Here is a 27,815-nt window from a genome sequence, read left to right on the forward strand (position 1 = left end):
CGTCATAAGCGTCTTTTGCATCGCTTCTCACGTGCTGCAGGCGGCTTACATCTACCAGCTGTCTGTAACCGTATTTTTCTCAAGATCAAGGCATTCTTCTATTCGTAGCCATATGATATCACCAGGAAAATATTGGTGTTAGTGAAAAGATGGGCTTTTGTAGCATGGAGTGGTTTGGGAACATTGAAAGAGCTGTATACATAGTCAAATTCAATTCAACCTATTCTCCACCTGGTGCCAATTCTGGATTCAGCTCACTATCCACCTGCAGTGTTGGCCCAGGATATGTCTATTGTAAGAATAATTCAACAGGTTGTCCATCCAACTGTGTGCTATAGTCCAGGTAAATAACATTTACATAATCCTTAAAGTCTCCTTGGTTGGCTTCTGTAACATGGTACTGTCTTTCTCTATTTGTTTTAAAGTCTTTTCCACTTGGCATCTTAGTGACGAGGCCCCAAAAGGTTTTGGCATTCAATGCAACCAGCATAATGTCATTCATAAATAGAAACATTTAAAAAACCCTCCCCATCAAATCTCTCTTTTATTTAGAGTCCATCAAAGGCCATCTTCCATGACACTGACAAAAGGCTTTTGGTGAACATATGACTTGTATCTATTGAGTGTCAATATCAAACAAAGCTTAAAAGCACACAACAACATTTGACATAGAATCTTAAGGGATATTATTGGATCAAACAGGGAATCATCTTGTTCCACCATTTTTTTCGTTCTTTTAGCATCTTCCCTTTTTTAGTTATCTTGAATTGATTGTTGAGTATTTTTAAATGGGATCAGCTTCAGCCCCAATCTTTTTGTATGAATTAACCTAGCTCCAATTCTTCTTGACCCCTTTCACCAGTGCTAACAGATTGCATCTAGTTCTGCAGTAGCAGAGTCCAAATCCAGGTAGTCCCCCAGCACATTGGCTGATACCGCCCACCCCCCACCCCCCCACTCCAGTTTCACCTACAAATGTTTTCAGGTAATTTGGCTTAGTTGAGTCTCAAGACTGGAGTTATTTTCCCAAATGAGGAAAAAGGAACATGCCAGCACATGTAGTATTTTTGTAGGGCATTTTTTTCCCAGATGGCTTTTTGCCAATCAAATTCTGATCCTTTCAAAAGAAAATAACAACCTCACAGATATATTGTACCAAAGCAAGACAGGAAAAGAAAAAAAAAAGAGGCAGAAGAGGGCCTTCTAGTCCCACTCTCATGACCTAGAATTAGAGGGCAGCTGTGGTAACTTAACATAAAGAACCCCAGCATTTACTTGTACAAAAATCTCGGTTCTCCCAAAGGACAAGAGCAGAAATGGGAACTTTCTGTGCTACTGTACTATTCAAGAAATCCCTGCTCTGTTGCTATACCATCAAACACTAGGGGCAAGAACAGAGGAAGCATACTGCTTAAACTTCAGAAGCTAAATTAAGAATACCCAGGACTTTATTGTCACTGCCCCAATCCTAGGGAGCTTCCTATCTCAAGCTGTTAGGGGACCCAAAACATATTGAAAATGACTAGGCAACACAGCCAAAAGAACTCATAACCTCGAAACCTTACTAGAGATGGCTAATCACTCCCGACTTCTCTGTGTGAGGAAACTACAGTAAGGTTCTAGAAATTATGATCAACTTCTAGCTCTTTTCAACCCTAGTTTATGGTCTATTGGCCCCCAAAGAACAATGAATCATTACCTTCTCAAACACCAATACAAACTAGTTTTCTTGGTCCAAGACCAGTTTCACTGCCCTGCCATCATATAGATTCAGAGGTTCTTAATCTTTTTTTGTGCCATGTACTTCTCTAGCAATCTGATGAAGTTTATGAACCCCATCTTAATAATGTTTTTAAATGCACAATATACATGGTTTTAAAATGGTTATCTTGATGACAAAACACTCTTTGCAGAAATAAAAAAAAAAAAGACCTAAATAATTCGAGTAACATCAATTGCTCATGAGTAGGTCAAAGCAATATAATAAAAATGACAATAATAGATAAATCCATTTTCTGTACTGCTCAAATTCTCAAAAGAATATTTTATAAAATATTTCATTAAAATAATTATGAAATTAATATGGAAGAGCAAAAATTCAATAACCTCAAGTAATAATGAAAAAAAGCAGGAAGGTTGGGGATGGAGTCATCAGTATCAAATTTCAAATTACTATAAAGCAGTAATATAAAAATTTTGTATTGGTCAAAATAAATCAAGGTCCATCAGTAGGACAGATTAGATATACAACATAGAGAAGCAAACAAACATAGTAGCATACTGTTTGATAAACCCAAAGACCCCAGTTATTGGGAAAAGAACTCACTATTTGACAAAAACTGCTGGGAAAACTGGACAGAAGCTTGGCAGAAATTAGATTTAGACCAACACTGCATACCATACACCAAGATATGCTCCATATAGAAACCTGACCTAGATATAAAAAGTCACATCATAAACAAATTAGAGGAGCAAGGAAAAATTACCTTTCAAATCTATGGATGGGCAAGAGTTTATGACGGAAAAAAAGTATTAAAGAAGATAACACAAGATAAAATGGACAATTTTGATTAAGTAAAATTAAAAAGTTTTTACATAAACATATCCAATGTAGAAAGGAAACAATTGGGGGGAAAAAAAACTTTTGCAGCAAGTTTCTGAGAGAAGTCTCTTATCCAAAATACATTTAAAAAACTAATTCGAGTTTATAGGACGAAGAATCATTTACTAATAAATGGTCAAAGGATATGAACAGAAAATTTTCAAAAAAAGAAATCCAAATTCAAAACAATTAAATGAAAAAGCCCTCTAAATCACTAAGAATTTAATGCAAATTAAAATAATTTTGAGAATTTACCCCATACGTATTAGACTGGTAAAAATAACAAATGAGTAAAATGTCAAGTGTTAGAGGGACTCTGGGAAAAAGTATAGTTTTTATACTTTTTACCCTGTTGTTTGAGCTGTGAATTGGTCTGACTATTCTGGAAGGCAATTTGGTACCATGCCCAGAAAATTACCAAACTGTGCATGCCCTTTGACCAAGCTATACCACTAGTAGGCCTAAATCCGAACAAAATGAATTAAAAAAAATATTACAACAGCTCTTGTGACATCCACCAACTGAAAATTAAGGGAATGCCCTCCTATTGAGAAATAGCTAAACACACTATGGTATATAAACGAATAGAATATTATTGTGCCATAAGATGATGAAATGAACAATTTCAGGGAAAATGGAAGATCTCTCTGAATTAATGATGAATAAGGTAAGCAGAAATAGAATACTTTATAATAAAATTATAACACCATACAGAAAAACAACTTTGAAAGGCTCTGACCAATGCAATGATAAAAGATTAGTTCAAAAGAATGTCGATGAAGCAAGTCACTCACCAACAGAGAAGTGACAAACTAAAAATGCAGAGTAAGACATACCTTTTTGGACATAGCAAATGTAGCAATTTGTTTTGCTGGAGTATGTAGGCTATAAACTGAGGGCTTTAAAAAACTTTTTAATCAGTGGAAGAGTTGTGGTAGGAGAGACAGATTGATTTTTTAAATATTTGTTAATTGAAAAAATAAAAGTAATGATAAACTCTATTTTAAAATTATTTTTAAAAATACAGTTATCAAAGCATTTTTTTTTTAAAAAAACATAGTTCATGGTCCACAAGTTAAGAACTTCTGACCTAGATGAAAGTCAAAGGCCCATCTTCCTATAAAATTGAGCCAGTGGACCTAAGGATAAAGCTGTTGAAACTGCATTATATCCCGATTGTGGAGAAGGATGGGAAGGAGAGAAAAGAGAAATGAAACTGATTGTTTCATTGAAGAGGATTACAGACTCCCTCATTTAAAGCCTCACCTGTAACTTCAGATATGAATTCCTGAGACCAGTCAGCCTCATTATAATCCTGAGCTATATCCACTGCATCTCCAGCTGCCAGGAACTCTTGGGCCCAGTTCTCAGATAGTGCCAGGTCAGCCACACCTGGGGCTAAGAGAAAAAGATGAACAAAAGATAAAAGATGGGGGGATAAAAAAAAAGGAAAAAAAGAAAAACAAAACTCAGAAACTCCAGTTGAGTTCAACTTTTCACACCACATCTTCTGTACCCTTTTGTAGGTCAAGTCCTCTACCTATAACCAGCCCTTAGTAAGGGGTATTCCAAAATAGAACTAAAATTGTCCATCTCCCCCTGTCCCCCAATCCATCAGGCTGTGAACCTACCTCTCTGGGGTGCCTGGCGGAAGCTAGACTGTTCAATTTCTTGCATTTCTGCCAACAGATCATCCATCTTGAAGGTCTGGGGAGCCCGGGACACAAGTGGGGCATTCTGATCCTGAAGAAATTCAGCCACCAACTGTCGGGAAAGACACCATTAAGAAGCAATAGGAAAAAAAACTCTTGGACTCAAAGTGAAAAGGAACCAAGACTGGGGAGACAGAGCCCTGCAAACTAGAGCACACAAAAACATACAGTTGAGAGAAAAGAACAGAACTACAGAAACAAAACTAACTCCAGAGTCAGAAGCATGCAAAGGAATAAGAGAGGGAGAAAAACCCCTCAGGTTGGTGAAGGAGAAAAAATGGAATGAGATTTAGAGGCAACACAGAAAAGAGGAGAGAAGCTATCATAGGAACACACATTTGGAGCATAAAGGATCTGGACGTCACCTACTCCAACACCCTCATTTTGCAGTTAAGCAAAGTGGGCTCAGAGGCCTAAGGTCAGGCAGGTAGTAAGAATTTGAACTCAGCGCCTGTAATTCCAGCTCTTTCCCCTGGTATAAGGAGGCAAGATTAGGGGTGGCAGAAGGAAGACTCGTAAATTTACCTCATTTTCAGAAGCCACTCCCAAAGGCTTGGAGACCTGAGAGAGGCAGAAGGGAAGACAGTTATAGAGGTGCATAAAGCCCCCCCCCCCATATCCCACCGGCCCTTCACTCGCCACTGCCACGCCACGTACAGATTCAGGTGCTGGGGTTCCTGGGGGCCAGGGCGCAGGTTGCAGCCCTTCTTGCTGCAAAGCTTTGTCCTGGGTAAAGTGGCCCGCCAGCTTCATGAGTGGGTTGGCCCCACCACACTCTGCCTCCACCAGCTCCCGCATTGCCATGTTGACCGAAGGCCTTCTGATGGGCAGGAAGTTTTCCACTCAGCGCAGTGCTAGGAGGTGACCCCCGCCGCCTAACTCCAGCCCTAAGTTGGTGGGGAGAAAAGGGAAAGCCTCTTTGTATCACAGCAAGCATCCGCGCCCCCCCTCGGCTCCCGCTCCTGGCAGGGACCCCCCGGCCAGGGGTACGCCCACCCCGCCACCTTGGGGGCTTGGGGCGCCGCTTAGCAGCCTCCCACTCGCAGGTCTCCGGAGGCTGGAGGGGTGCCAATCAGCGGCTGCGGGGCCAGGTTCAGAAGCCAGAGGTCAGCGGCGCTGTTAGCCCCCTACAAGGCTCCAACACCCCTGAGGACGCTAAGCCCGGAGCATCTCCGAGGCAGGGCAGGCGGGGAGCCCCGGGTTGGACTGGGCTCTCCCCTCCCGAGTCCAGAATGGAAACTCGACGGAAAGAGGGGACGGCCCCCGCTGTCGTCCCCCCTCATCTCCAGAACCCCGACCCCAACCAGCCCTCCTCGCCCCAGGGCCGGGCCCTCCCCCTCACTCACGGCGCCCACACCTGGCTTAGCTCCCCGGACCGCCGTCTGCCCTGGGGTGTTCCCCCCGCCCTGGACGTCACCTGAACCCCCCTCCCTCCTGCCTCCTCCCCCTGCTCCTGCCCCGCCCCCGGGGTCCCGCGAGGACAGGGAAAGGGCGACAGGAAGCTCCCCCTCGGCCCCCCGCGCTCACCGCCACGCGCCGGCCGCCAGACCTGCTCCGGGCGCGGGGGTGCGGCTGCGGGGCGGGGCGGGGCGGAGGCCAGGAGCCGGCCGAGGGTGGAGAGTGGAGGGGGCCAGGGGAAGGAGGAGGGGAAGCGGGGAAAAGGAGAGGTAAAACGGAGGAGGAGGGGCGACGCCCCCCAGCGGGCGCGCGCTTAAAGAGGCCGGGAACGGAGTAAGAAGAGGTGGGGGAGGAAAAGGGAAGAAGGGGGGGGGGCGGCGGGGCGCGCGCTTAAAGGGGCCGCGGTGCGAGCGCAGACTAGGCCGAATTCTTAAAGGGGGCGGCCCCTTAAAGGGGAGGCCTTAGCCCAGCGAAGCAGAGACCCGCCCCCCGCTCCTCGCCTTCCGAGGAGAGGCCTTCCGGGCTCAGCGCCCGCCCCTCCCGGAGCTCGTCGTCAGTTACCGCCTCTTAGCTTCAGAACGGGCCTCGGGCGCCTCTGTCCCGCGGGCCGCTGGGCCGCTCGGCTGACCTCCCCCACCCCCAGGCTGGTGCGGCCTTCAGTGCCGGCCCTGGGGATCTCGGGTTAATTAGGGCCGGCTCTGAATGCCCGCTGGCCGCTTGGAGCGCTCCTCGGATCATGGTGGGCCTCGGTCTCCTTTGTAAAACGCAGACTTGCACTCGAAGTAGGACTTACGTTGTGGTCTGCGGACTGTTTTTTTTCTCATTGATTGTATTTCCAAGCAATCAGTTTCCTTTGTGCTCGTGTGTATTTCACTCCGTGCATTTAAAAACCATCCTGAGATGGGTCCTTCAGTTCTGGCTCGCTCTCCCCGGGTGTTATTTGCATACATAACGCTGGGAAGTTCGGCCTATTATAGACAAGGAGACTGAGCAGATTAAGGGATCGTGCACTTAGGAAACGTCCAAAAGGGGGGAGGGGAGGAGCGCGCGATATCCCCCGGATCGCCCGGAGTCTTATCTCCTTTGAGAATCCTGGGAGATTATTAGCGCTGTTCTTATCCTCATTTTGCAGCCGAGGCAACTGAAAATGACTTGCCCAGCGTCTCACGGATAGTATCATTTACAACTGGAGTCTCCCGGACCTTAATTAAGGCGCCCCTCACCACTTGGAAGTGGCTTACTCTGCTTCAGGCACTATGCAAAGGGCTGCAAATCATTATTAATGATAACGATAGCACTTAAGTTTGCAAAAGTGTTTTCCACGCGTTTCCTGTGAGGTGAGGCTCTATGAAACAGATACTTTTTATCATTTTGTGGATGAAAAAACTGAGGCTGACAGATTAAGTACAAAGAAAGGCAAAAAACAAGTCTTTGCCCACAGTGTCTCCTTCCCATTATAATGAGGGAAACAACATGCCGATAACTATGTACATAGGAGATATGTATAGGCTGAGGTTTGAGACTTGTATTTTGGAAGAACACGGCCAATGTGGGTTATTTGTTTTGCTTGGCTAGGTATATTTGTGACAATGGCTTTGAAAAAACGGTAGGAAAATGTGCAGATTTGGAAATATATCCCAAAAGTCACTAAATCGTGCAATGAATAAAATGCTGGGCCTAGAACCAAGAAGATATGAGTTAAAAATCTTACTTTAGACATTTATTTAACAGTGTGACCTTTGAGAAAGAGGAATTATAGCATCTGAATACAGAATTCCAGAGAATAGAAAGGAGAGATAGAATGTTTTTTTTTTAATAAACAATACAAGAAAATAGAAAAAAAAAACACATAGGGAAAAATAAGAAATCTCTTCAAGAAAATTAGAGACATAAAGGGGGTTTTATGCAAAAATAAAAATGATAAAAGACAAAAATAGGAATTTAGCAGAAGTAGAAAAGATTAAAAAATGACAAGAATACACACACACACACACACACACATATATATACAAGAAAGATTTTAACATCACCAATAACCAAGATAATACTGATTATTTAGAACCATATATTCTGGAGAATGAAGTCAAGTGGGTCTTAGGAAGCATTGCTAATGATAAAGCTAGTGGAGATGATGAAATTCCAGCAGAGCTATTTTAAAACATTAAAAGATGGTGCTGTTCAAGTGTTTCATATGCCAGCAAATTTGGAAAACACAACAGTGGTCACTGGATTGGAAAAGATCAGTTTACATCTGAATCCTAAAGGGCAATGCAAAGAAATGTTCAAATAACTGGAAAACTGCATTAATTTCACAAGCTAGCAAGCTTATGTTTTAAGATTCTGCAAATTAGGCTTCAGCAATATGTGAAAGAAGAATTAGCAGAAGAGAAAGATGGTTTTCAGAGACAGAAGAACTAGAGACCAAATTGTCAATATTCATTGGAATATGGAGAAAGTAAGGGAGTTCCAGAAACATACTTACTTCTGCTTCATTGATTACCCTAAAGCCTTTGTGAGGATCACAACAAAATGTGGCACATCTTCAAGATGGGAGTACTAGATCATCTTGTTTGTCTTTTGAAGAATCTGTATATAAGCCAAGAAGCAATAGTTACAACTAAATGTGGAACAGCTGATTGGGTTTAAGATAGAAAAGGGAGTATGACAAGGTTATATATTATTACTTTATTTAAGTTATATGCAATATATGAAATGCCAGGCTAGATGGATCAAAAATTGTAATTAAGATTATTGAGAGAACTATCAATAATTTCAGATATGCTGACAATAACATTTCATGACAGAAAGTAAAGAGGAATTAAGAAGCATCTTGATGAGGATAAAAGAAGAGAATAAAAGCTGGCTTGAAGGTTAATGTCCAAAAAACTAAGATTTTGGCAACTGTTCCATCATTTTCTAGCAAATAGGGAAAAGAAGAGGAAATAGTGTCAGATTTTATATTTTTAGGTTCAAAGGTCACTGTAACCACAGCCATGAAATTAAGATACTTGCTTCTTGGGTGGAAAGCTATGGCAAATCTGGACAGCATGTTAAAAAGCAAAGACAACATCTTGCAAACAAAGGTTCATATAGTTGAGAACTTAAAGACAAAGGTTCATACAGTTTTTCTAAATGTAATGTATAGCTGCGAGAATTAGACTATAAGAAAAATGAGCACCACAGAATCAACACTTTCATATTATATACTGGAGAAGTCTTTTTTTAAAATTTATTTTATTATAGCTTTTTATTTACAAAACATATTCATGGGTAATTTTTCAATACTGACCCTTGCAAAACCTTCTGTTTCAAATTTTCCCCTCCTTCCCTCCACCCCCTCCCCTACATGGCAGGTAGTCCAATGCATGTTAAATATGTTAAAATATATGTTAAATCCAATATATGTATACATATTTATATAGTTATCTTGCTGTTCAAGAAAAATCAGATCAAGAAGAAAAAAAAACTTGAGAAAGAAAACAAAATGCAAGCAAATATCAACAAAAAGAGTGAAAATGCTATGTTGTGATTCATACTCCGTTCCCACAGTTCTCTCTCTGGGTGTATATGGCTCTCTTTATCACTGAACAATTGGAACTGAATCATCTCACTGTTGAAGAGAGCTATGAACGTCAGAATTGATTATCATACAGTCTTGTTGCCATGTGTAATGATCTGGTTCTGCTCATTTCACTTAGCATTAGTTCGTGTAAGTCTCTCCAGGCCTCTCTGAAATCATCCTATTGATCTTTTCTTACCAAACAATAATATCCCATAACATTCATATACCATAACTTATTCATTCATTCTCCAATTGATGGGCATCCATTCAGTTTCCAGTTTTTTGCCACTACAAAAGGACTGCCACAAATATTTTTATATGGAGAAGTCTTTTGAGAGTTCCTTAGACTGCAAGACAATCAAATCCATCAACATTTAAATAAATTAATTTAGATTATTCACTGGAAGGTCAAATGCTGAAGCTAAAGCTTAAATACTTTGGTGATATAATTAATGAGAACACAGGACTCTGGAAAAAAACCTGGTGCTGGGAAAGATTGAAAGCAAAAGAAAAGGGGGATAGCAGAAGATGAGACAGTAATATCATGGAAACAATGAATATGAACTTGGACAAACTTATAGAGATAGTGGAGGTTAGAAGGTCCTGATATGCTATGGTCCCTGGGGATCACAAAGAGTCAAAGAGGCTTGAGTAACAACAAATATGAACCTTGATAAATCACCTAACCTCCGACTTCCTCATCTGTAAAATGGGGATTGTACTTCTTTCTTGAAGAAGACCAATGACATCTTGTAGCACGCACTTATTTCCCAGTATTATAGTGAGGAAAAACTGAGAATAATTGTAAACTAATAATATTTGTGAACTAAAATACTCATATAAAATGATAGCTATTATTTTTATCCAGCAATAACACTAGATATATTTCTTAAAGAGATCAAAGAAAAAAGGAAAGGATCCTCATATATATACAAATTTTTGTAACATTTCTTTGTGACAAAAAACTAAAAGACAAGAAATGTTCAATTGGTCATATATATATATGTCAGTATAATTTTTTTTGTTTGTTTCATAAGAAATGGTGAAAGAGATAGTTTCAGATATTTCTGGGAAGAGTAATATCAATACCAGATGAAGTGAGTAGAATCTGAAGAACAATTTCTTTATTCACCCTATTATAATTTTGACTGTTTTGCTAGTTTTGTTTGTTGTGGACCTGTTACTTTTTTTTTTTTTTTTTTTTTTGCAAATTCCTTATCATTTCTGCTTGGATTGATATCAGTTTAGGAACTGAGACTCGAACTACAAATTTGCCTTTCAAGGTTTGCTTTGATGAATGGTAGCATCATGTGATCTCCAGCTACCTTTCCTGTCAACAGTTAAAGTTCTCATAAAAGAAAAGTATGACAAAAGGTAGGGAGAGGAGAAAAAGTGGGTGGTCCTACCATTTAAACATGGACAGATTGACTTTGTTTCCTCTATCATTTGAACACTTAGACTGACTTTATTAAACTGCCAAAATCTGTGGTCTACAGATATATTTTAGTGTCCAGAGATTAATTGAGTCACTGAGTAAAGGGCTTTTCCAGATTCTGTTGACCACTCATACTGCCACCAAGGGTGTCAAATGGATGTCTGGCATACATCATTCCCCTATAAAGCCTGCCATATTTGACCTGAGCACAGCAAAAGACATAACCTGTGAACAGCCCTTAGATCCAGTTAGGCTAAAAAAAAATAATAACAATCTTGGACACCTATTTATTCGTTCCTGATAACTAGGACCTTTTCCCTCACTTGTAACCTATCTAGTATTGTTTGTACTTTTGCCTTGCTTTGCACCCATAGGGCTGGAAGAACAAGAGAACCCAACATTTATGTATTCCTGAACAAACACGCTAGCTATGTTTTTAATTAGACCAAATGCTTTGAAATTGTCTTTGGGGGAAAGGATGCCCCTGATGGGTGGGGGAGTAGTTATCTAGAACTTGTGTTATTTTGCAATCTATAAGGCATAAGTCATGGGTTGAAAAAATTGAATCCTCCAACTTACTCACTTTTAACTGGGAAAAAATCACTAACTTTTCACAATTCTCTCTCCCTCTGTTTCTGTCTCTGTCTTTCTCTGTCTCTGTCTGTCTCTCTCCCTCTGTCCCTGTCTCTCTCTCTCTATTTCTCTATCTCTCTCTGTCTCTCTCTTCCCTCCCCCACAGCTTGCAACACTGTCAGGCCACCAGTTCTGTGTTGTGAGCAAAATGAGATACCAGGTCAGGAAATGGCATGGCAAATGGGATGTAATTATTCCCTATCCCTGAAACAAAATGTGACTATTCAAGACAAAAAAAGGCCTTCTGAGAATTTTTAAGCTGGAAGGCTTAGCACACACACACAGATTTTTCGGGATACCCCCCAGAGAGATTTCATTTCCCATGTAACAAGAAAGCTTAATACTGGCTCCCCTCAAATTGAATGGGCAGGTGTGGACTAGGGCACATTATTTGGCCTTCAGCCCACATCTACCCTGCCTCCTAGGACTCACTGAAGAAGCAAGTATACAGTCATCCAAGTTTCTGCTACAATTTCCCCTTTAGTAAATGAGTTTGAATGGGCCTTTTCCATCCTATTATCCATGTATAGGGACTGGATGCAGCTGGTATGCAGACTGGATGCTCCTGAATAAAATGGAACACATTTTTTTCAAGTATTTGTTAATGAAACCATAGTCTCAGCAGAGGACCTTAATACTGAAATCCTCACACTTAGGGCTATGGGTTTACAAAACAGGCTGGTTCTAGATACCTCCTGGCAGAGAAGGGAGTATGAATTCTCATAGGTTAGGAGTGTTGCACATGGATTCCTGATAATTTCAGTGCTATTCATACCCATATAGACAACATTTGGAATACCTGGATTAAGTTCCAGGTGGATGGGCAGAAACCCTTGTCCCCATAGAGCCCATAGCCAAGAGTGACCAGCTTCTTGGCTCAGGAATCTCATGGCTGAAGTTTATGTCTGTGGATATTCTTTTGTGTGTCCTCATAGGGTTTGTGTGTTTGTGTTTATAATGCCTCCTTTGGTACAAAGAACTGATTCCCAAATTGACTCCCAAATTACAAGCAGCAGAGATTAAGATGATGCAATTGAGGATAGAGAATCACTATAAGTCTGATTTGGTGCTGTACCATAAGTATGGTTAGTACCAAAGAGGGGATTGTGCAGTCAGCTACTCATGTAGAATTAGTCTTAGTGACCCCATTTTAATACCTTGTTTAGACTTTGGGTATGTGGGCAGCCAGCCTGTAGAAGAAGATGGCGGTCTGGAAATTCCCTTGCACATGTGCACTAATCCCATCTCCTCATGATTACGTGCACCAATCAACATACTTTTGCCTTTATATGGAAGTTGTTTACTCCTGTCTATAAAAAGCAGCATGGTGTTTGAATCTGAGCTGGCAGCACCCAACTGCTTCCTGCCTTGGTATGCTAAATAAAATACATTTATTTAATTTCTTTTCCTGAATTTGCCTCATTGACCAGGGTAAGGTCCAAACCAAGATTTCTTTTAACACTTGTCTCATCTAATAAATTGTGGACTTGTTCATAGCAGCAATGCACCATAATCTTATTTAATTTTTGTAATAATAGCCTCTCTCTCCAATAAATAGCGCAGTATCTTCAAGCAGTTTATTGAATAACTAATTCATTTAAACTAATTTAGGGACTTTGTTACCTCACTAAAATTTGCTTCCATTTTAGAAGGAGCCTCTCTGGAAAGATAAGAATTTTATCTAAAAGAATCATTGGTGAAATTTCAGGCATCTGAATAAATGAAATTTGAAAATGGGGGGTTGTCTTTCCAGGGCCCCTTAAAATTGTATCCCTTGGGTAACAACCTGTTTCTTTCATAAGACCAGCCCTGTGAATGTGGTGATTGAGACTGAAAATAAAGTACATATAATAGGAGCTTTTCAAGATCATAGATTCCCACAAATCTAAGGGATTTTGTAAATTTTTTTATTTGAATGCATACAGTAGTGGGAGCTTTATCTGAGATCCCTGATCAATTCAGTCCTTCCCCTCCAATAAACTTAATATTTTAGGACATGTGGACAAGCAACTAAGAGGCCAAGACTAGGGAATGCCTGAATTTCCATGTAGTAAAGGTGAACTTCTTTTTTAAAGATTTTTAAATGGTTCATTTGCATATGAAAGATTTAAGGATTTTGGAGAAGGTCCCTTTTTTCCATCTCTTTGCTATGGATAAACTAAAGGGACCTAGAGTTTTTAAGTGGAAGAGCTGATCCCCGTTAATAGTCTGAATTCAGTCAAGAAAAGAATCAGCTATGGAAGAACTCAGTTGCAGAGATCAATTTTCACCTTTTTCCTGTGTCTCTTAGAGATTATAGTAAATAGGAATAGGAGTGATTGAATTTCTTTTCCCTCATCCAATTAACAGTAGTGGCTTGTGGCAGAAGCACATAGAGACAAGTTAAAAGAAGTCAAATTGAGGAAAGGTTCTAGAACCCAGAGTGAGCTTCTGCTAGTCCTAGAATATGAGTTCTTCCTTTTAAAAGAGCATATCTTAATCAAAGAATAGGCGCTATCTCAGTCAAACTGAGACTTACTGAAGATCTTAAAAAAAGATGAAGGTCTCCCATTTCATCCAGGGCCATCTCCAGTCATCTGGATCTATATCTTGTCACTGGACCCAGATAGCTCTGGAGGGAAAAGTGAGGCAGATGACCTTGTCCAGCCCTCTCTCATGTAAATCTAACTTACTTTCAAGTCATGGTCCTCTTGGAGAACAAAGGACAAATGATAGCCTATACATTGAGCCAGCATTTCTGCTGAGCCCTAAACTAGATGCAGTAAAGACCTTGGCCAAACATTGGGATACATCCAGTATATCCAGTAAAAACAATATGAGACCCTCATGAGAAGACTTGAGGAGCCTGGAGATACAACCTGCTTTGGTCACATGTATTTGATACGTTTTTTGAACACTGCTGAACTTTTCATGTGTCCATTCTTTCGAGACTTTGTAGGAGATAGAAACCTAGGTTTATGGGTGAGATGTTTTGTGGCTGCTCTTATTAATATGCCATTTCACTAAATGCCTTTGCTTTGAGCTAATTGTGGCCTCCGGCTTATTAGAGAAAATAGATGCTCATTGTTTCAGGAATATAGATCCACAGAATACTATCACTGTGGTGTTGTCATTCTTTAATGATTCAACCTTCAAGTATAAGTTGGGTCTCTAGGTAGTCACATTTTACACTGGCCGATTCATTTAAACCATATAACTTTGGTTTCCTCATCTGCAAAACGGTGTTACTATTATTTACACTATTTAGCTAACAGTTATTATGAGGAAAGCAACTATAAACATGAAGTTACTAAATAATCATGAGCTATTACTGTGATGAATATCTTTCAGCCACATAAAGTAGTCACCACAAGCAATAATATCTTCAAATATGAAGATACATTTTGCAGTAAAATCACCAATTTGGATATATGTAGATATGCTTGGGTAAATCCCAATTTCTCTTAAAAATTATATTTGCTGGTCATGTGAATCAGGGCTAATAGCTTCACTACTATCTTCTCAATGACAGGATCCTCTCAAGAAATTGAGGAAAGCTCCCAGTGTGTTGTTGAGTGAATCTCCTATGGCAAATTTATGGCAGAACATGAAGGTCTCATGCTGTTGTGTGGGTGTTGCTGTCTTTGCTGGATAAACTGGATGTATTCCAAATGTGTGGTACAGTGACTCTTACCCAAATTAAAATAAGACTCTCTAGGTTAAAAAAAAAAAAAAAGGATTTAATTACTATCTTGGTAGAAAAGGCAACTCCCAACAGACAAGGTATCAGCAAATGAGGACAAAGCACAAACTGCAAAACACAAGATTAATAGACCCTAAATACAGAAACCCCCATTCTCCCCCACACACCTTTTCTCCCATTGTCTGGGGGAGTCCAGGCTTATTAATGTGGAAATCTATCTCAGAAACAAAAGAATACGAGTAAATAAAAAAACTCTTAATTAATTCCCCAAAGAGCTGCTATACATGCAGATATTCTTGGATGAGAGAGTTCTATTAATTCCCAAAGCCATCATTTCCTTTAAAAGAAGTACTTAAATACTAATTAGGAGGTGGGGGAAAACAAGAGGGGAAATGTTCATCTAAGACAATCGAACATCTGCATCTTTTTAGCTATAGCTCAACTTGTTATTGCAAAGTCACAAGTCACAATTAGGGTATGTTCAAAGCCACATTCCCATGAGAGATCTTTGCCAGTTTATTCCATTCACAAAGTTTGACCAAAGGTCTTTACTAAAACTAGCTTAGGGTTCAGTTGAAATTCTAGCTCAATGTATTGGTGTGCCTTTTCAGAATAGAATCCCATGAGATGAGCGGGCATAGGCGAGTTTTGATCTGCATCATCTGAGAGAATTTCAAAATATATGAGACCACAGATCCACTTGAATGTTAAAACCTAACACAGCTAGGCATAAGCCCGGATGTCAGCTTAGAGTTCATAACCAGGTTTGGGCAAATCATGCCTGAGAGTGTTGGAATGTATGCCTGTATTCTGCAGGGTGCTAGAAAATATTCCTACATAATGAGAAATATGTACAGTAATCACCGTGGCACCATAGCAGAGGATTTCCCACAGTAATAACCACAGTAACTACTTTGTCCCTTATTCCTTGCTAAACAAATTGGTTTGGGATGGGTACCCCATGCTCCACTCTTCAGCTCTTTATCCCTGCTATAAGATTAGGCAATCACAAAGATTTCAGAATTGCCACCATTTGCTCAAATCCGGTCAAGCACTCTGAATGGGATTTTTAAAAAATATTTTTTGTTTGTTTTTAATAAATTCTTTTGTTTGTATCATTGGTGTGCAAAACCTATCAGGAGTCCTCAAACTACAGCCTGCGGGCCAGATGCAGCAGCTGAGAACGTTTACCCCCCTCACCCAGGGCTATGACGTTTCTTTATTTAAAGGCCCACAAAACAAAGTTTTTGTTTTTACTATAGTCCGGCCCTCCAACACTCTGAGGGACAGTGAACTGGCCCCCTATTTAAAAAGTTTGAGGACCCCTGAGTCCTAAATGAATGGGCAGAGAGGCATTTCCCCTACAATATGTCAACAGTATATGATATAATAATAAACTAACAAATTATTTCACCAGCTAAATACAAAAGTCAGTTTGTGTTATCATGCTATCCATGATAGCATCTATTTTCTAGAAGTTGATTCTCCCCATTCTTAGCCTTTTCTCCCCTGTATATTCTTCTGTCCTAACCTGTCCATGTGGAATGGATTCTCCCTGCCCAGCTCTCCAGTTTTCCCAGTCTCCCTCCCCCAATTTTCTTTGTTTCCTATCTTCAAATTTATTGCTTCCAAAAAACCTTTTTGATTTTCTTTAGAGGGAAGTGGAACAAGATGAATCATTTCATGGAATATCTCTCATTGAATCTATGTTCTTTAGATATAGGTTGTCTGAATTGATTTAGATATTGGTTGGTGAAATTAGCATGTCAGTTGATGATTATTGTTGCTATACATTTATTATTTACTACCTCCAGGCAGGTACAGGATTATACTTCTAATAAAAGTTGGATGTTATTATTATATATTAACAGTGGCCATTTTATGATTCACGATGAACTTAAGATATATAATCATAATGATCACTATAAATTTCAGTATGGATCCCACAAACAGACTTTCTGTTTTCCATCTTCTCCCATCCTTACTATGACATTCAAGTGTTTCTCTTTATACTGACCCTATCATGTCTGGGGTTGCAATTTTATTTTTCCTTCCAATAAAAACAATCTACTTTTCTTAATTTTAAAAAAATTTCCACATTAGCTCTATTGTAAAAGAAAAATCAGAATAAAAGGGGAAAACCACAAGAAAAAAAAAAGGTGACTCAATATTCATTCAGTCCCCCAACTTTCTAATGTAGTTGTGAAAGTGGATGGCATTTTCTATCCCAAACCTATTGTAATTGTCTTGGATAACTGTACTGCTGAGAAGCTTAGTCTATCATAGTTGATCATCACATAACCTTGCTGTTACTATGTACAGTATCCTCCTGGTTCTGCTCACTTTACTCAGCATCCATTCATGTAAGTCTTTCCAGGTTTTTCTGAAATCAGCCTCCGCATCATTTCATATAGAATAATAATATTCCATAACATTCATGTACCATAACTAATTCAGCCATTCCCCAGCTGATGGGCATCCATTCAGTTTCTAGTTTCTTGCCAGTACATGTTAAAACAGCTGCTACAAATTTCTGCACATGTGAGTCCTTTTTCCTTTTTTATGCTCTCTTTGGCATAGAGACCCAGTAGAGACATTACTGTATCAAAGGGTATAGTTTTATAACTCTTTGAGTATAGTTCCAAATCGCTCTCCAGAATGGTTGGACGCATTCACAACTCTACCAACAATGTATTAGTGTCCTATCTTTTCCACAATCCCTTCAACATTTATCATTACCTTTTCCTGTCACCTTAGCCAATGTGAGAGGTGTGTAGTGGTGCTGAACCAGAAAGGACCCTGTAACTTTCTCATGAGAACCTGAACTTAGCGTCAGACACTAGATCAAAGTGACAAGCATGACCTATTTCTGTTGCCTATTTCTGTTCTTCTGCTTACTTGGGTATCACACCTGTGAGGTGCTTCTACAGATAAGATTAGTTATTGTTCCCCAAAAATACTGACCCTGGAAGATCCCCTTAAGCCTATTCCCATCATTATATGCATCCTAAGCCCATACCTAGCATTGTATGCATCCTATTACTCCCACTATTGTATACATCCAAACTCATTCCCATCATTGTGTGCATCTGGTTATTGCTTTAGGCTATGAGAAATACATATTTCTGAAGGCCTGATGACCTAACTGCATTCTTTTTGCTTCTGTATCACCTGCTTGCTTTGCTATATAAACGCTTTCCCCCATTCACTCTGGACCAAATGATTTTGAACATGAGTTCAATTGTGTTGACTAGTCTAAACTCTCCACAATTTAAAGATTAAAAACTAATGTCTTTCTTGCCTCAGTTTCTCTGTCATTACAGTCGTACCTCAGAGTTGTCTTAATTTGCATTTCTTTAATCACTAGTGATTTAGAGCATTTTTTCATATGACTAGAAATGATTTCAATTTCTTTGAAAATTGTCTGTTCATATCCTTTTACCATTTATCAATTGAGGAATGATTTTTCTTATAAATTTGACTCAGTTCTCTATATATTTTAGAAATGAGGTCTTTATCAGAAATATTGGCAGTAAAAATTGCCCAACTTTCTGTTTCCCTTTTAATCTAGGTTCTATTGTTTTCATTTGCCCAAAAACTTAAAAACAATCTCTTAGAAATTTTTGGGGAAAATAATAAAATGGCTCATAAATAGAAAGTAGCAGCCTGTGGAAAAAAGGGGGATCCCAATTGTTGCCTAACTTTTGACCTTAGGGATTCTCTGTGCCCCAGATCTCAATTACCTTGCAACATTGTTGGGATTCAAAGGAAACCTCAAAAAGGTTGGGATTCCAGACTGGTGTTGGAGGTGTCTCACAAAGAATTTGTATATCCTTTGACCCAGTGTTACTATTCAAAGAGTAGTATCTCTAAGAGATCTTTAAGGGAAAGGGACCCATATGTGCAAAAATGTTTGCAGCAGCCCTTTTTGTAGTGGCGAGAAACTGGAAACTAAGTGAATGCTCATCAATTGGAGAATGGTTGAATAAATTGTGGTATATGAATGTTATGGAATATTATTGTTCTGTAAGGAATGACCAGCAGGATGATTTCAGAAAAGCCTGGAGAGACTTACATGAACTGATACTGAGTGAAATGAGCAGAACCATTATACACAGCAACAAGACTATATGATAATCAATTCTGATGGACGTGGCCCTCTACAACAATGAGATGATTCAAACCATTTCCACTTGTTCAATGACGAAGAGAATCAGCTACACCCAGAGAGGGCTATGGAAATGAATGTGGACCACAACATAGCATTTTGATGAGTTTTGGTGCAGGGCAAAGAGACCCTTCTGATCAGCACAGGTCCTTTGTAAAAGAATTTGAGAACCCAAAAAAGTTAGACTGGCAAAAAGTTTATTGTTGGCACTGAGAAGTCAGCTTTTGCTAGGAAGACTGACTTCCTAGTAACAAGGTCTTGGCAGAGAGAGATTAAAGTTCCTAGCAGAGAAATCCTGGCAGAGAGATAAACAGAGGTGTGTTAACACTGAGAAGAGGGTATCTCTTCACAGCGGGCAGGAACCCTCGCAGGCAGCTATGCCAAGGAGAGAGGTTCCTTGGCCTGGCATGGTCCTGCTTTTAAGACTCCGAAAAGAAATAAGCCCCAAATTGCCCTTTAAAAGAGATCTGAGACTGAAGTTCAAATTGAATGAGATTACTACAGTATCATTGCCCCCAGGCCTAGATTTCTGGTTGAATGGGACCACTTACTGGGAGTGTCCTGAGCCAATTTTCAGCTCAATAGATATTATGGTGGAAAGAGAACTAGAATTAGAATTAGAAATATCTGAGTTTAAATCTTTCCCACAGATTGACAGATGACACAGATTATAATTTTAGGTTTTATTTTGCCTTTCTTTGTATTCCCAGCACTTTAACATAGTGCTTGGCATTAGCACTATGTTAATATGTGCTTTTTGATTGATTCAAATCTCTCCATGCCCTAGTTAGATAGAAATATCAAACCTAGCTCTCCAGCTAAATGAGACCACTTAAGTTCGGGCTAAGTAGGAGTGATCCTGGGCTCAACTCTATTGAGTTGAGGGTGTAGCAAGTCCCACCAAAATAACAGAATGAAACTACTTTATCTTGATTCCCTGAGGCAGGTCTGTCCCAGAGGAAGTTTCTTGGAGTTCAAGGAGAGTTTCAAGAGTTCTCCCCCAAAGTCAGAGGACAGCTTCAGGGTTCCCCCCATCATTTTCACTCTTTCTGTTATTGTTTGCATTTTTGTTTTCCTTCTCACTGTTTTTTTTCTTCTCAGATCTGATTTTTCTTGTGCATCAAGATAACTATATAAATAGGTATACATATATTAAATTTAATATATTTTAACATATTTAACATGTATTGTACTGCCTGCCATTCAAGGGAGGGGGTAAGGGGAAGGAGGGGAAATTTTGGAACAGAAGGTTTTGCAAGGGTCAATGTTAAAAAAATTACCTATACATATGTTTTGTAAATAAAAAAATTTATATAAATAAAGAGCTTTATTTATATATAAAAATATATATAATTTGGTAAATGTTAATAGAATTTTAAGTTCTTTCTGACAGTCATTTCATGTTAACAGCTTCACCTGTCACATCTACCCACAAGAGATAGTTTTTCAAGTTTCCTATTTTTAATATTCCCAACATCAAAAAACAAGGTCAATCCTAAAGATCTTTGTAAGAGAAAATAAGCATTTAATAAAAATGCTACTGCAAAAAAAAAAAAGAAAGAAAGAAAGAAGAATTTGTAGGCTGGGACCCATCTTTAAGTTAAGGAGAAAAGTTTATTATTTTTAATTTGTAATAATATAATTGTAACCAGTAATTGTAATTAATTGTAACCAGCTGAAGTGAGCCAAGTCCAAAAGAATTTTAGCAAAGAGCCAGACAGAAGCAAGAAGATAATTTTATATGAAAGAGAAATAGAGATCAGGTTCAAGTCACTGATATACTAATTTTATGGCTTAGATGTACAATTGAGAAGTGGTAGAAGTGGGGTTGCACCCATTATTGAATTCTATGGCTTCTTAAAGAGTATTGAATAGAGGTGAAGCACCCCCATCATTGAATTCTATAGCTTACTGACTCACACATTGTTCTCTAACAGCCAGCATTGTTTGTGGTATTCCTAAGGGCCAATAGCCTTAGGGTCTCTCAGAAATTGTTTTCTTCTCCCTAGGAACTACACACATGATAAAAGTTTTGTCCAGGACAGCATACAACCCAAAGGAACACAGATACAGAGGAAAAGCCATTCACGATTACTTTACTCCCAGAACTTCATTGTTTCACCAAAGTATCTTACTTAGTTCTTCTGCTTATTCCAGGGGTCCTCAAACTTTTTAAATAGGGGGCCAGTTCACTGTCCTCAGGGAGGACACAGTGAGGAACAGTCCTCAGACTGTTGGAGGGCCGGACTATAGTAAAAACAAAAACTTTGTTTTGTGGGCCTTTAAATAAAAAAACTTCATAGTCCTGGGTGAGGGGATAAATGTCCTTAGCTGCTGCATCTGGCCTGCAGGCTGTAGTTTGAGGACCCCTGGTACCCATGTGTAGTCATTGTTCACTTTGTTCAAGGCACTGCCTTGTCCTTCCAAGACAAGACAACTCTGCAACTGGAGTATAATATCTTTGCCTATTGCAAACATCAAATTATCCAATCCATCCTCTAGATTTATAGAAATAGATTTTTTTTGCATCCTCTACAAACTTTTGTTTCCTTGGAGGTATGGTGAAATAGAAACCAACTCTTCCCAGGCCTGTTTCAATAACACGTTAAATTCTATTGAATATAATGTGAGAGGATTTCTTAAAAACTGTATTGATTAGTTTTATTGATTTTTTTTCCCCTCCTTTTTTTTTTCTTTTTAAAGAAATTCTCTCTCTAGGAAGAAGGGAGCTGGGGAAATAAGACAATGTAAAAACAAAAGATATCAATAAAACAAGTATTTTTTAAAATAGTAAGATCTAAAAACAGGGGCACCTAGATGGCACAGTGGATAGAGCACTGGCTCTTAAGTCAGGAGAATACGAGTTCAAATCCAGTCTCAGACGCTTAACACTTCCTAGTTGTGTGACCCTGGCAAAGTCACTTATCCCCAGTTACCTCACACACACCTCCCAAAAAAAATCTAAAAATCTGGATATGCTGGCTGATAAACATCAGAGATGAGTTCAGATATTTCCTTCTTTGTTGTTAATGCAACCAGAAAGTCCTGGTAGTTGAGTGGTGAGGCAAGAAGTTAGTGGCTTGTCATTTTGTGCCACAGTTTCCATTTATTGTCCTGCCTCAGTTACCCTAATTGTTCTACCTCAGTTCCTTGAATTGTTCTGCCTCAATCCCCCTGGTTGCAACACCCACTTCCTGACCATTAGGGCTAAGATAATTAGGGCTGGGAGCCTTGACCTGGGAGCATTCCAGAAAGCCATAAATTGCAGATGAGTTACTGGGAGATATACTTACATCTCTAAATTCCAGATTTTCTCTCTCTAGTGATTCTCCCTTCATTCCCAATTTAACACAATTTATGGTCCTACCCCCAACCTGTCAGAACCGAATTGATGGTCCCCGCATGGAAATTCCTGCCATTTACCTATGTTCAGACTCTACCTTTTGCCTTTGTCTCCCCTGATCGCTTGGAGCCTTATATAACTCATTGGATTCTTTGAGATGAAAGTCCAATTCAGCCCTGGAGGCAGAATGGATTCTGCTCTGCCTCCAGACTCTCTCTCCCTCTCAGAAACCCAAATAAAATATTAAAAATTTTCTAATCTCTATCCAGTTACAATTACTCTCCTTGCCCCTCGACTAAAGCCCTGAAGTTGGGTCATAAGTATAAGTCAGTATTCCACCTTTCCCAAGACTTAAGGAGCCTTGAGTCAAGGTCAAAATAGTTAAAGTGCAACAGGGGTGATCCCTTGGAGCTAGGCATGTACTTTGGCTCTCTGTTGAACAATAAATCTTGCCAAAATGACCCAGAGGGTCCTTATTCATGATTTCTGTGACTGAGGAATTGAAGATGATTTATAACTGCATTTTGAATGAGCTGCACATTTGGGCTATAAGAGGACCTGAGAAAAGACAGGTTGGTCCTTTGGGAATCTACTTCTTGTTCTCATTCAGTACTTTCTCCTGAGAAAATGGCCATTTCCACCTTTGGGACTGCCTCATGTTTAAGAATTCCAGCATCGGTTTCTGGTTGTCAAGTACCAGGGAATTCTTATAACTAGACAATTCTTAGAGGAAAAGCACCATCACCCCCAGGAGAGTGCTTTGGCTGAAAGGACTTAGAAAGCCTGTCTGGTCAGAATATGAACCTTATCAGCTGTTCAGGCAGTGCTATCTGAGATTAAAGGGAAATATCTATTTTAGCTGTTTCAGAAACGGTTTCTTTTTCAGGAGAGTATAATGCAAATGATGAGTTATTGTTTTATATTTCTGAATTTGTCAAGTGAGCCCTTATACATCTTCATTTTCTATGGTGGAGGAAATAAACAGCTCTCCTAGACCTGATATATGCACTATACATTAAGAATTGTTTCTATAAAGAATAGCGTTTCCCACTTTGGGAGGAAAACCCTAGAAGTTTTTTGTCTTGTTTAGTTTTTAGAGATTTCCTTGAAGTTTCTTTGGTATGGCAGCAGTGAGCCAGAAAGTAAGAGAAAAAATATTGACTTTTCCCTTTAGGAATCAAACCACTCCCAGGATAAATTTGGGCTTTGGAGAAGCCCAGGACCCAAATTTTATTGGGGAGGGAAGACCACTTTTCTTTTAAGATTTACAAAGAATTTTACACACATGATCTCACTTGATTATCACCTAATCCATTTTATAGATGAAGAAACTGAGTTTTGTAACTTGCCCATGATCACATAGGTCATATCTGAAGCAGAATTTAAACCTAGGTCTTTCCTGGCTCCAAATCCAGCACCCATTACCATCCAACATGGTCCTTAGTATAAAAATAGCAGTCCAGGAAATTTTGTTTAATAAAGATGAAGAAAAGTCCTGAGAAGACAAGACTTTTAGATTCATGTCATTGCCCTGAATTTGAGGACTTTTAGGAGAAAAGAGAATGCAAAATCAGTATTTTTACTCTTCCTGGCAGATATCTGAAAGCAGAGTGGAAGCAGGGGGAGTAAGTGGGAATAACCATTAATCCAAAGGACTCTGGAAGAAAAGCAAGATTGACTAAAAGAAAAAGTAAAGAAAAGTGGACACAGACACAAGACAGGACATAAAGACAGAGATAAAGAGAGACAGAAACAGAGAGGGAGGGAGGGAGGGAAGAAGAGAGGGAGGGACAGAGAGAGACAGAGAAAAGACAGAGATAGACAGAGAGAGAGAGACAGAGGAGAGACAGACAGAGAGAGGAGAGACAGAGAGAGCCATTGACTTAGGAGAGGCAGTAAACCAGCAACTCAATTTGACAGACCATATTTGTAGGCTCTGGGTTGTTTCCCAGAAAGGGTACATGGTGAGGCAGAACCATTAGTGCTTTTGGGAGCAGGGCTTTAGAAAGGGGACTTTGTTAACAAAATCCAGAAAGTAAGAGAGTTGATCTATGAGGTCAAGAAGGCAGCAGCTGTTACCACTAACCCTTATAAGGGCAGCAGTTTGTCACACTGGAGCTAAAAGCAGAAGCAGTTCTGAAGCTTGGGGCTGGTGTTAAAACTGTCCTTTATACTGAGACTGGTGAGCTGAGTATTTTAGGGATATAGCAGAATAAGAGAGCCACATGATGCTTCTTTATAATAAAATATTTATATTTCTGCGAAGCCCGTTCATCTGGTTAGTCATCCCTATATACTGTCTCTGGGTTAAGTTTTGTGAGAGGGAAGGGAGAAAGTGTAGAGAGAAGGGAAAGATAGAGAGACCGAAATAGAGACATAAATAGAGACAGAGAGATAAAAATAGAGATATATAAGACAGAGAAACAAAGACAAAGACAGAGATAGACAGACAAAAAAAAAAAAAAAAGGGAGAGAGCCAGAGTCAAGAAGAAGTAGAGACAGAGACAGAGAAAGAGACAGACACACAGAAAGACAGAGATAGACACAAAGAGAGACAGAGAGAGAGAGAAGAGAAGAGAAGAGAAGAGAAGAGAAGAGAAGAGAAAAAAAGAGAAGAGAAGAGAAGAGAAGAGAAGAGAAGAGAAGAGAAGAGAAGAGAAGAGAAGAGAAGAGAAGAGAAGAGAAGAGAAGAGAAGAGAGAGGAATAAATCTTCTATCTATGAACCCAGCACTATACTAAATGCTGAGGATATCAACATAAGCCAGACAGACTCCACTCTCAAGGAGCTTAAACTCTAATGGAGGAAGACAGTACATGGAGAAGAGCAGAAGGTCTTAGGAGTCCTCAAACTTTTTAAATAGGGGGCCAGTTCACTGTCCCTCAGACTGTTGGAGGGCCGGACTATAGTAAAAACAAAAACTTTGTTTGGTGGGCCTTTAAATAAAAAAACTTCATAGCCCTGGGTGAAGGGGATAAATGTCCTCAGCTGTTGCATCTGGCCCACAGGCCCTAGTTTGAGGGCCCCTGCTCTAGGCAGTCATGATACAGCATTTTATATAAGTTCAGTGGCAGCCATGGTGACTAGTATCTTCTGAGCCTTTCCAAGTGGTGCTTATGTCAGAAGTTATAGGGCCCTCAAATTGGTATAACCTAGTTGAGGGATAGTAATAATATAGACACTCTATCCCAAAACTAGCTCTAGTCCACACCAGGGAGGAAGAGCAGTGGAAGCCTCATAACAGCTTAAGTCTGTTAAGTGAAGAAATAATAATGGAGGAAGTGGGGGTTGGGGGAGGTAGCTGACAATGACCATATCTAGAAGTACAGAACTTTGGGGAAGAGGCACCCTTATCCTAGTAAACTATTGTCCCTACCCTTAGAAATCTATACTTCCCTCCATAAGTGAGGAAGTTACCTCTCTACCAGTTCAGATCAACATCTGTCCTGCGGTTTATAGTTTTAGTGAGTTGCTTAAAGCCCAGCTTTTTAAACTGTGGGTTGCCACTCTATATGGGGTATTGTACCTGAATGCGGAGGTTGCAACATTATGATTTATTGCCAGTAAATGTTTGATTTGTATACCTATTTTATATATCTAGATACCGGGGGTCATGTAAAAATTTCTTGGACAAAAAGGGGTGACCAAGTGGAAAAGGTTTAAAAAGCCCTGGCCTAGAACTCTGAAAGGTAAAAGGAATTATTCCAAGAAAGGATTGTACCCAGGTCTTCTTGTCTTTGAGGCTAGCATGATATCCACTCACTCATATTGCCTCTAAAATCCCAGTTTTTCAACAAATAAAGCCAGGCTCCCCTTTCTCCCTCCTAATATAATCCTCCTCTGCCCTCTTTCCTATAGGATATGAGTATTTTAAGTGAGCAAGAAAACAGGCTTCTGGAGAAGCAGCAACGATACCGGCTGCTATCTGAATAAACTTTCCATGTTTTCCTTTCTGTCTGCTTTGTCCATGTGGAGGCTCAGACTATACCCTAAATACCTTCCTTTTTGGAAGGAGCTGCTAGGCTAAGAAGGGGGCAGTACACGGAGGCTAAGGCTGGCCAGTGGTGAGAAAAGACCCAATTCTCACTCCCAATTCCCACGGGATGAGTGAATTCAGGAGATTTACATCAGTGCCATCAATAGGGGAAATGGCTACAATTTCATTATTGCTTCATAAATTGTTTATAATTTATAAATTGGCCTATGGAGGCCCTAGGCCCCCTTTTCTCTCTAGTTCCAGGGACTCCCTCATATACATGTTTGTATTTCATATTTGAATGTTTCCTTTGGTTTCCAATAGTTTCCATAGAGTTTTCTTCTCGAAGCTACTGGGGTGGTTTGCCATTTCCTTCTCCCATTCATTTTACAGATGAGGAAAGGGGCAAACAGGATTAAGTGACTTACCCAAGATCACACAGCTAGTAATTGTCTGAGACCAGATTTTAACTCATGGCTTCCTGACTTCAGGCCCATCAATCAGTTCACTAAGTTATGTAACAGCCTCTGTGAGGAGCCTTAAGGATACTTTATAAAGAATAAGAGAAATTTAGAGTGAACTCTAGTAGGGGTTCTTACCCTGGGAACCTGTAAATTTGGTGGTTTTAAATATATATTTATGATTTTATAAGTATTATATTTAAAGCATATTGTATATAATATAATTATATAGTATGCTATGTAATGATTTACATTGTTATATATAATGTTATATAATTATATATTATGTAACATAAATTTTAACTATTAAATACATATTTAAAACTCCAAATTCACAGATCCCCACATTAAAAACATACACATGTACATATATGGTACTTTCAATATAATAGATTTCCTTTGTAATTCTATGTATTTTATATTTTGTATTTAAAAACATTATTCTGAGAAATCCATATGTTGCACTAACCTGCCAAAGCAATCCATGACATACAAGGAGCTTATATCCTAATGAGGTAATATAGTACATTAAAGGTGGGGGGAAGTTCTAGGTACATCATGTTTGTATGTATAAATTATCTCTAAGTAAATATACATAAATACCACATCTGCACACAGGGACCTAACACACATCATATTCTATATGCTTGTGTTTCCAGGATTTGTGGCTATTAAATTGAGGAATGAATTCTTATCATTGATGCAGAGGATCCTAAGTTTGAACCCACAACCCCGTCCATTTCTTTTGTCCATATTTGGTATAGAATACCATCTAAAAGATGTCTAATTAATGTTTGATGATAAAATGTGAATTAAGGAAATGGACTTCCATTGCTCAGGAAGA

The 27,815-nt window shown here is 39.4% G+C and overlaps 1 protein-coding gene across 8 annotated transcripts in view; it reads right to left on the bottom strand.

Moving 5' to 3' along the window:
- The window catches only part of PEX5 (peroxisomal biogenesis factor 5), a 40,844-nt gene extending 34,227 nt beyond the window's left edge, over nucleotides 1-6,617 (bottom strand). The window contains exons 1-5 of one of the 8 annotated variants that reach the window (XM_031938240.1): nucleotides 5,842-6,079; nucleotides 4,972-5,201; nucleotides 4,840-4,875; nucleotides 4,234-4,366; nucleotides 3,869-4,000 (exon numbers count right to left, since the gene is read on the bottom strand). In XM_031938240.1, coding sequence (XP_031794100.1) covers nucleotides 3,869-4,000; nucleotides 4,234-4,366; nucleotides 4,840-4,875; nucleotides 4,972-5,118 — 448 coding nt within the window. In that variant the 5' untranslated portion in view covers nucleotides 5,119-5,201; nucleotides 5,842-6,079. Of the gene's footprint in view, nucleotides 1-3,868; nucleotides 4,001-4,233; nucleotides 4,367-4,839; nucleotides 5,202-5,318; nucleotides 5,580-5,660; nucleotides 5,787-5,841; nucleotides 6,083-6,505 lie in introns of those variants that run through there. The other 7 variants (XM_031938242.1, XM_023504582.2, XM_031938236.1 and 4 more) reach the window with 7 other exon arrangements.
- Nucleotides 6,618-27,815: the final 21,198 nt, after the last annotated feature.

The sequence above is a fragment of the Sarcophilus harrisii genome, chromosome 5 (genome assembly GCF_902635505.1).
Source record: "Sarcophilus harrisii chromosome 5, mSarHar1.11, whole genome shotgun sequence".
NCBI classification, from domain to species: Eukaryota; Metazoa; Chordata; class Mammalia; order Dasyuromorphia; family Dasyuridae; genus Sarcophilus; species Sarcophilus harrisii.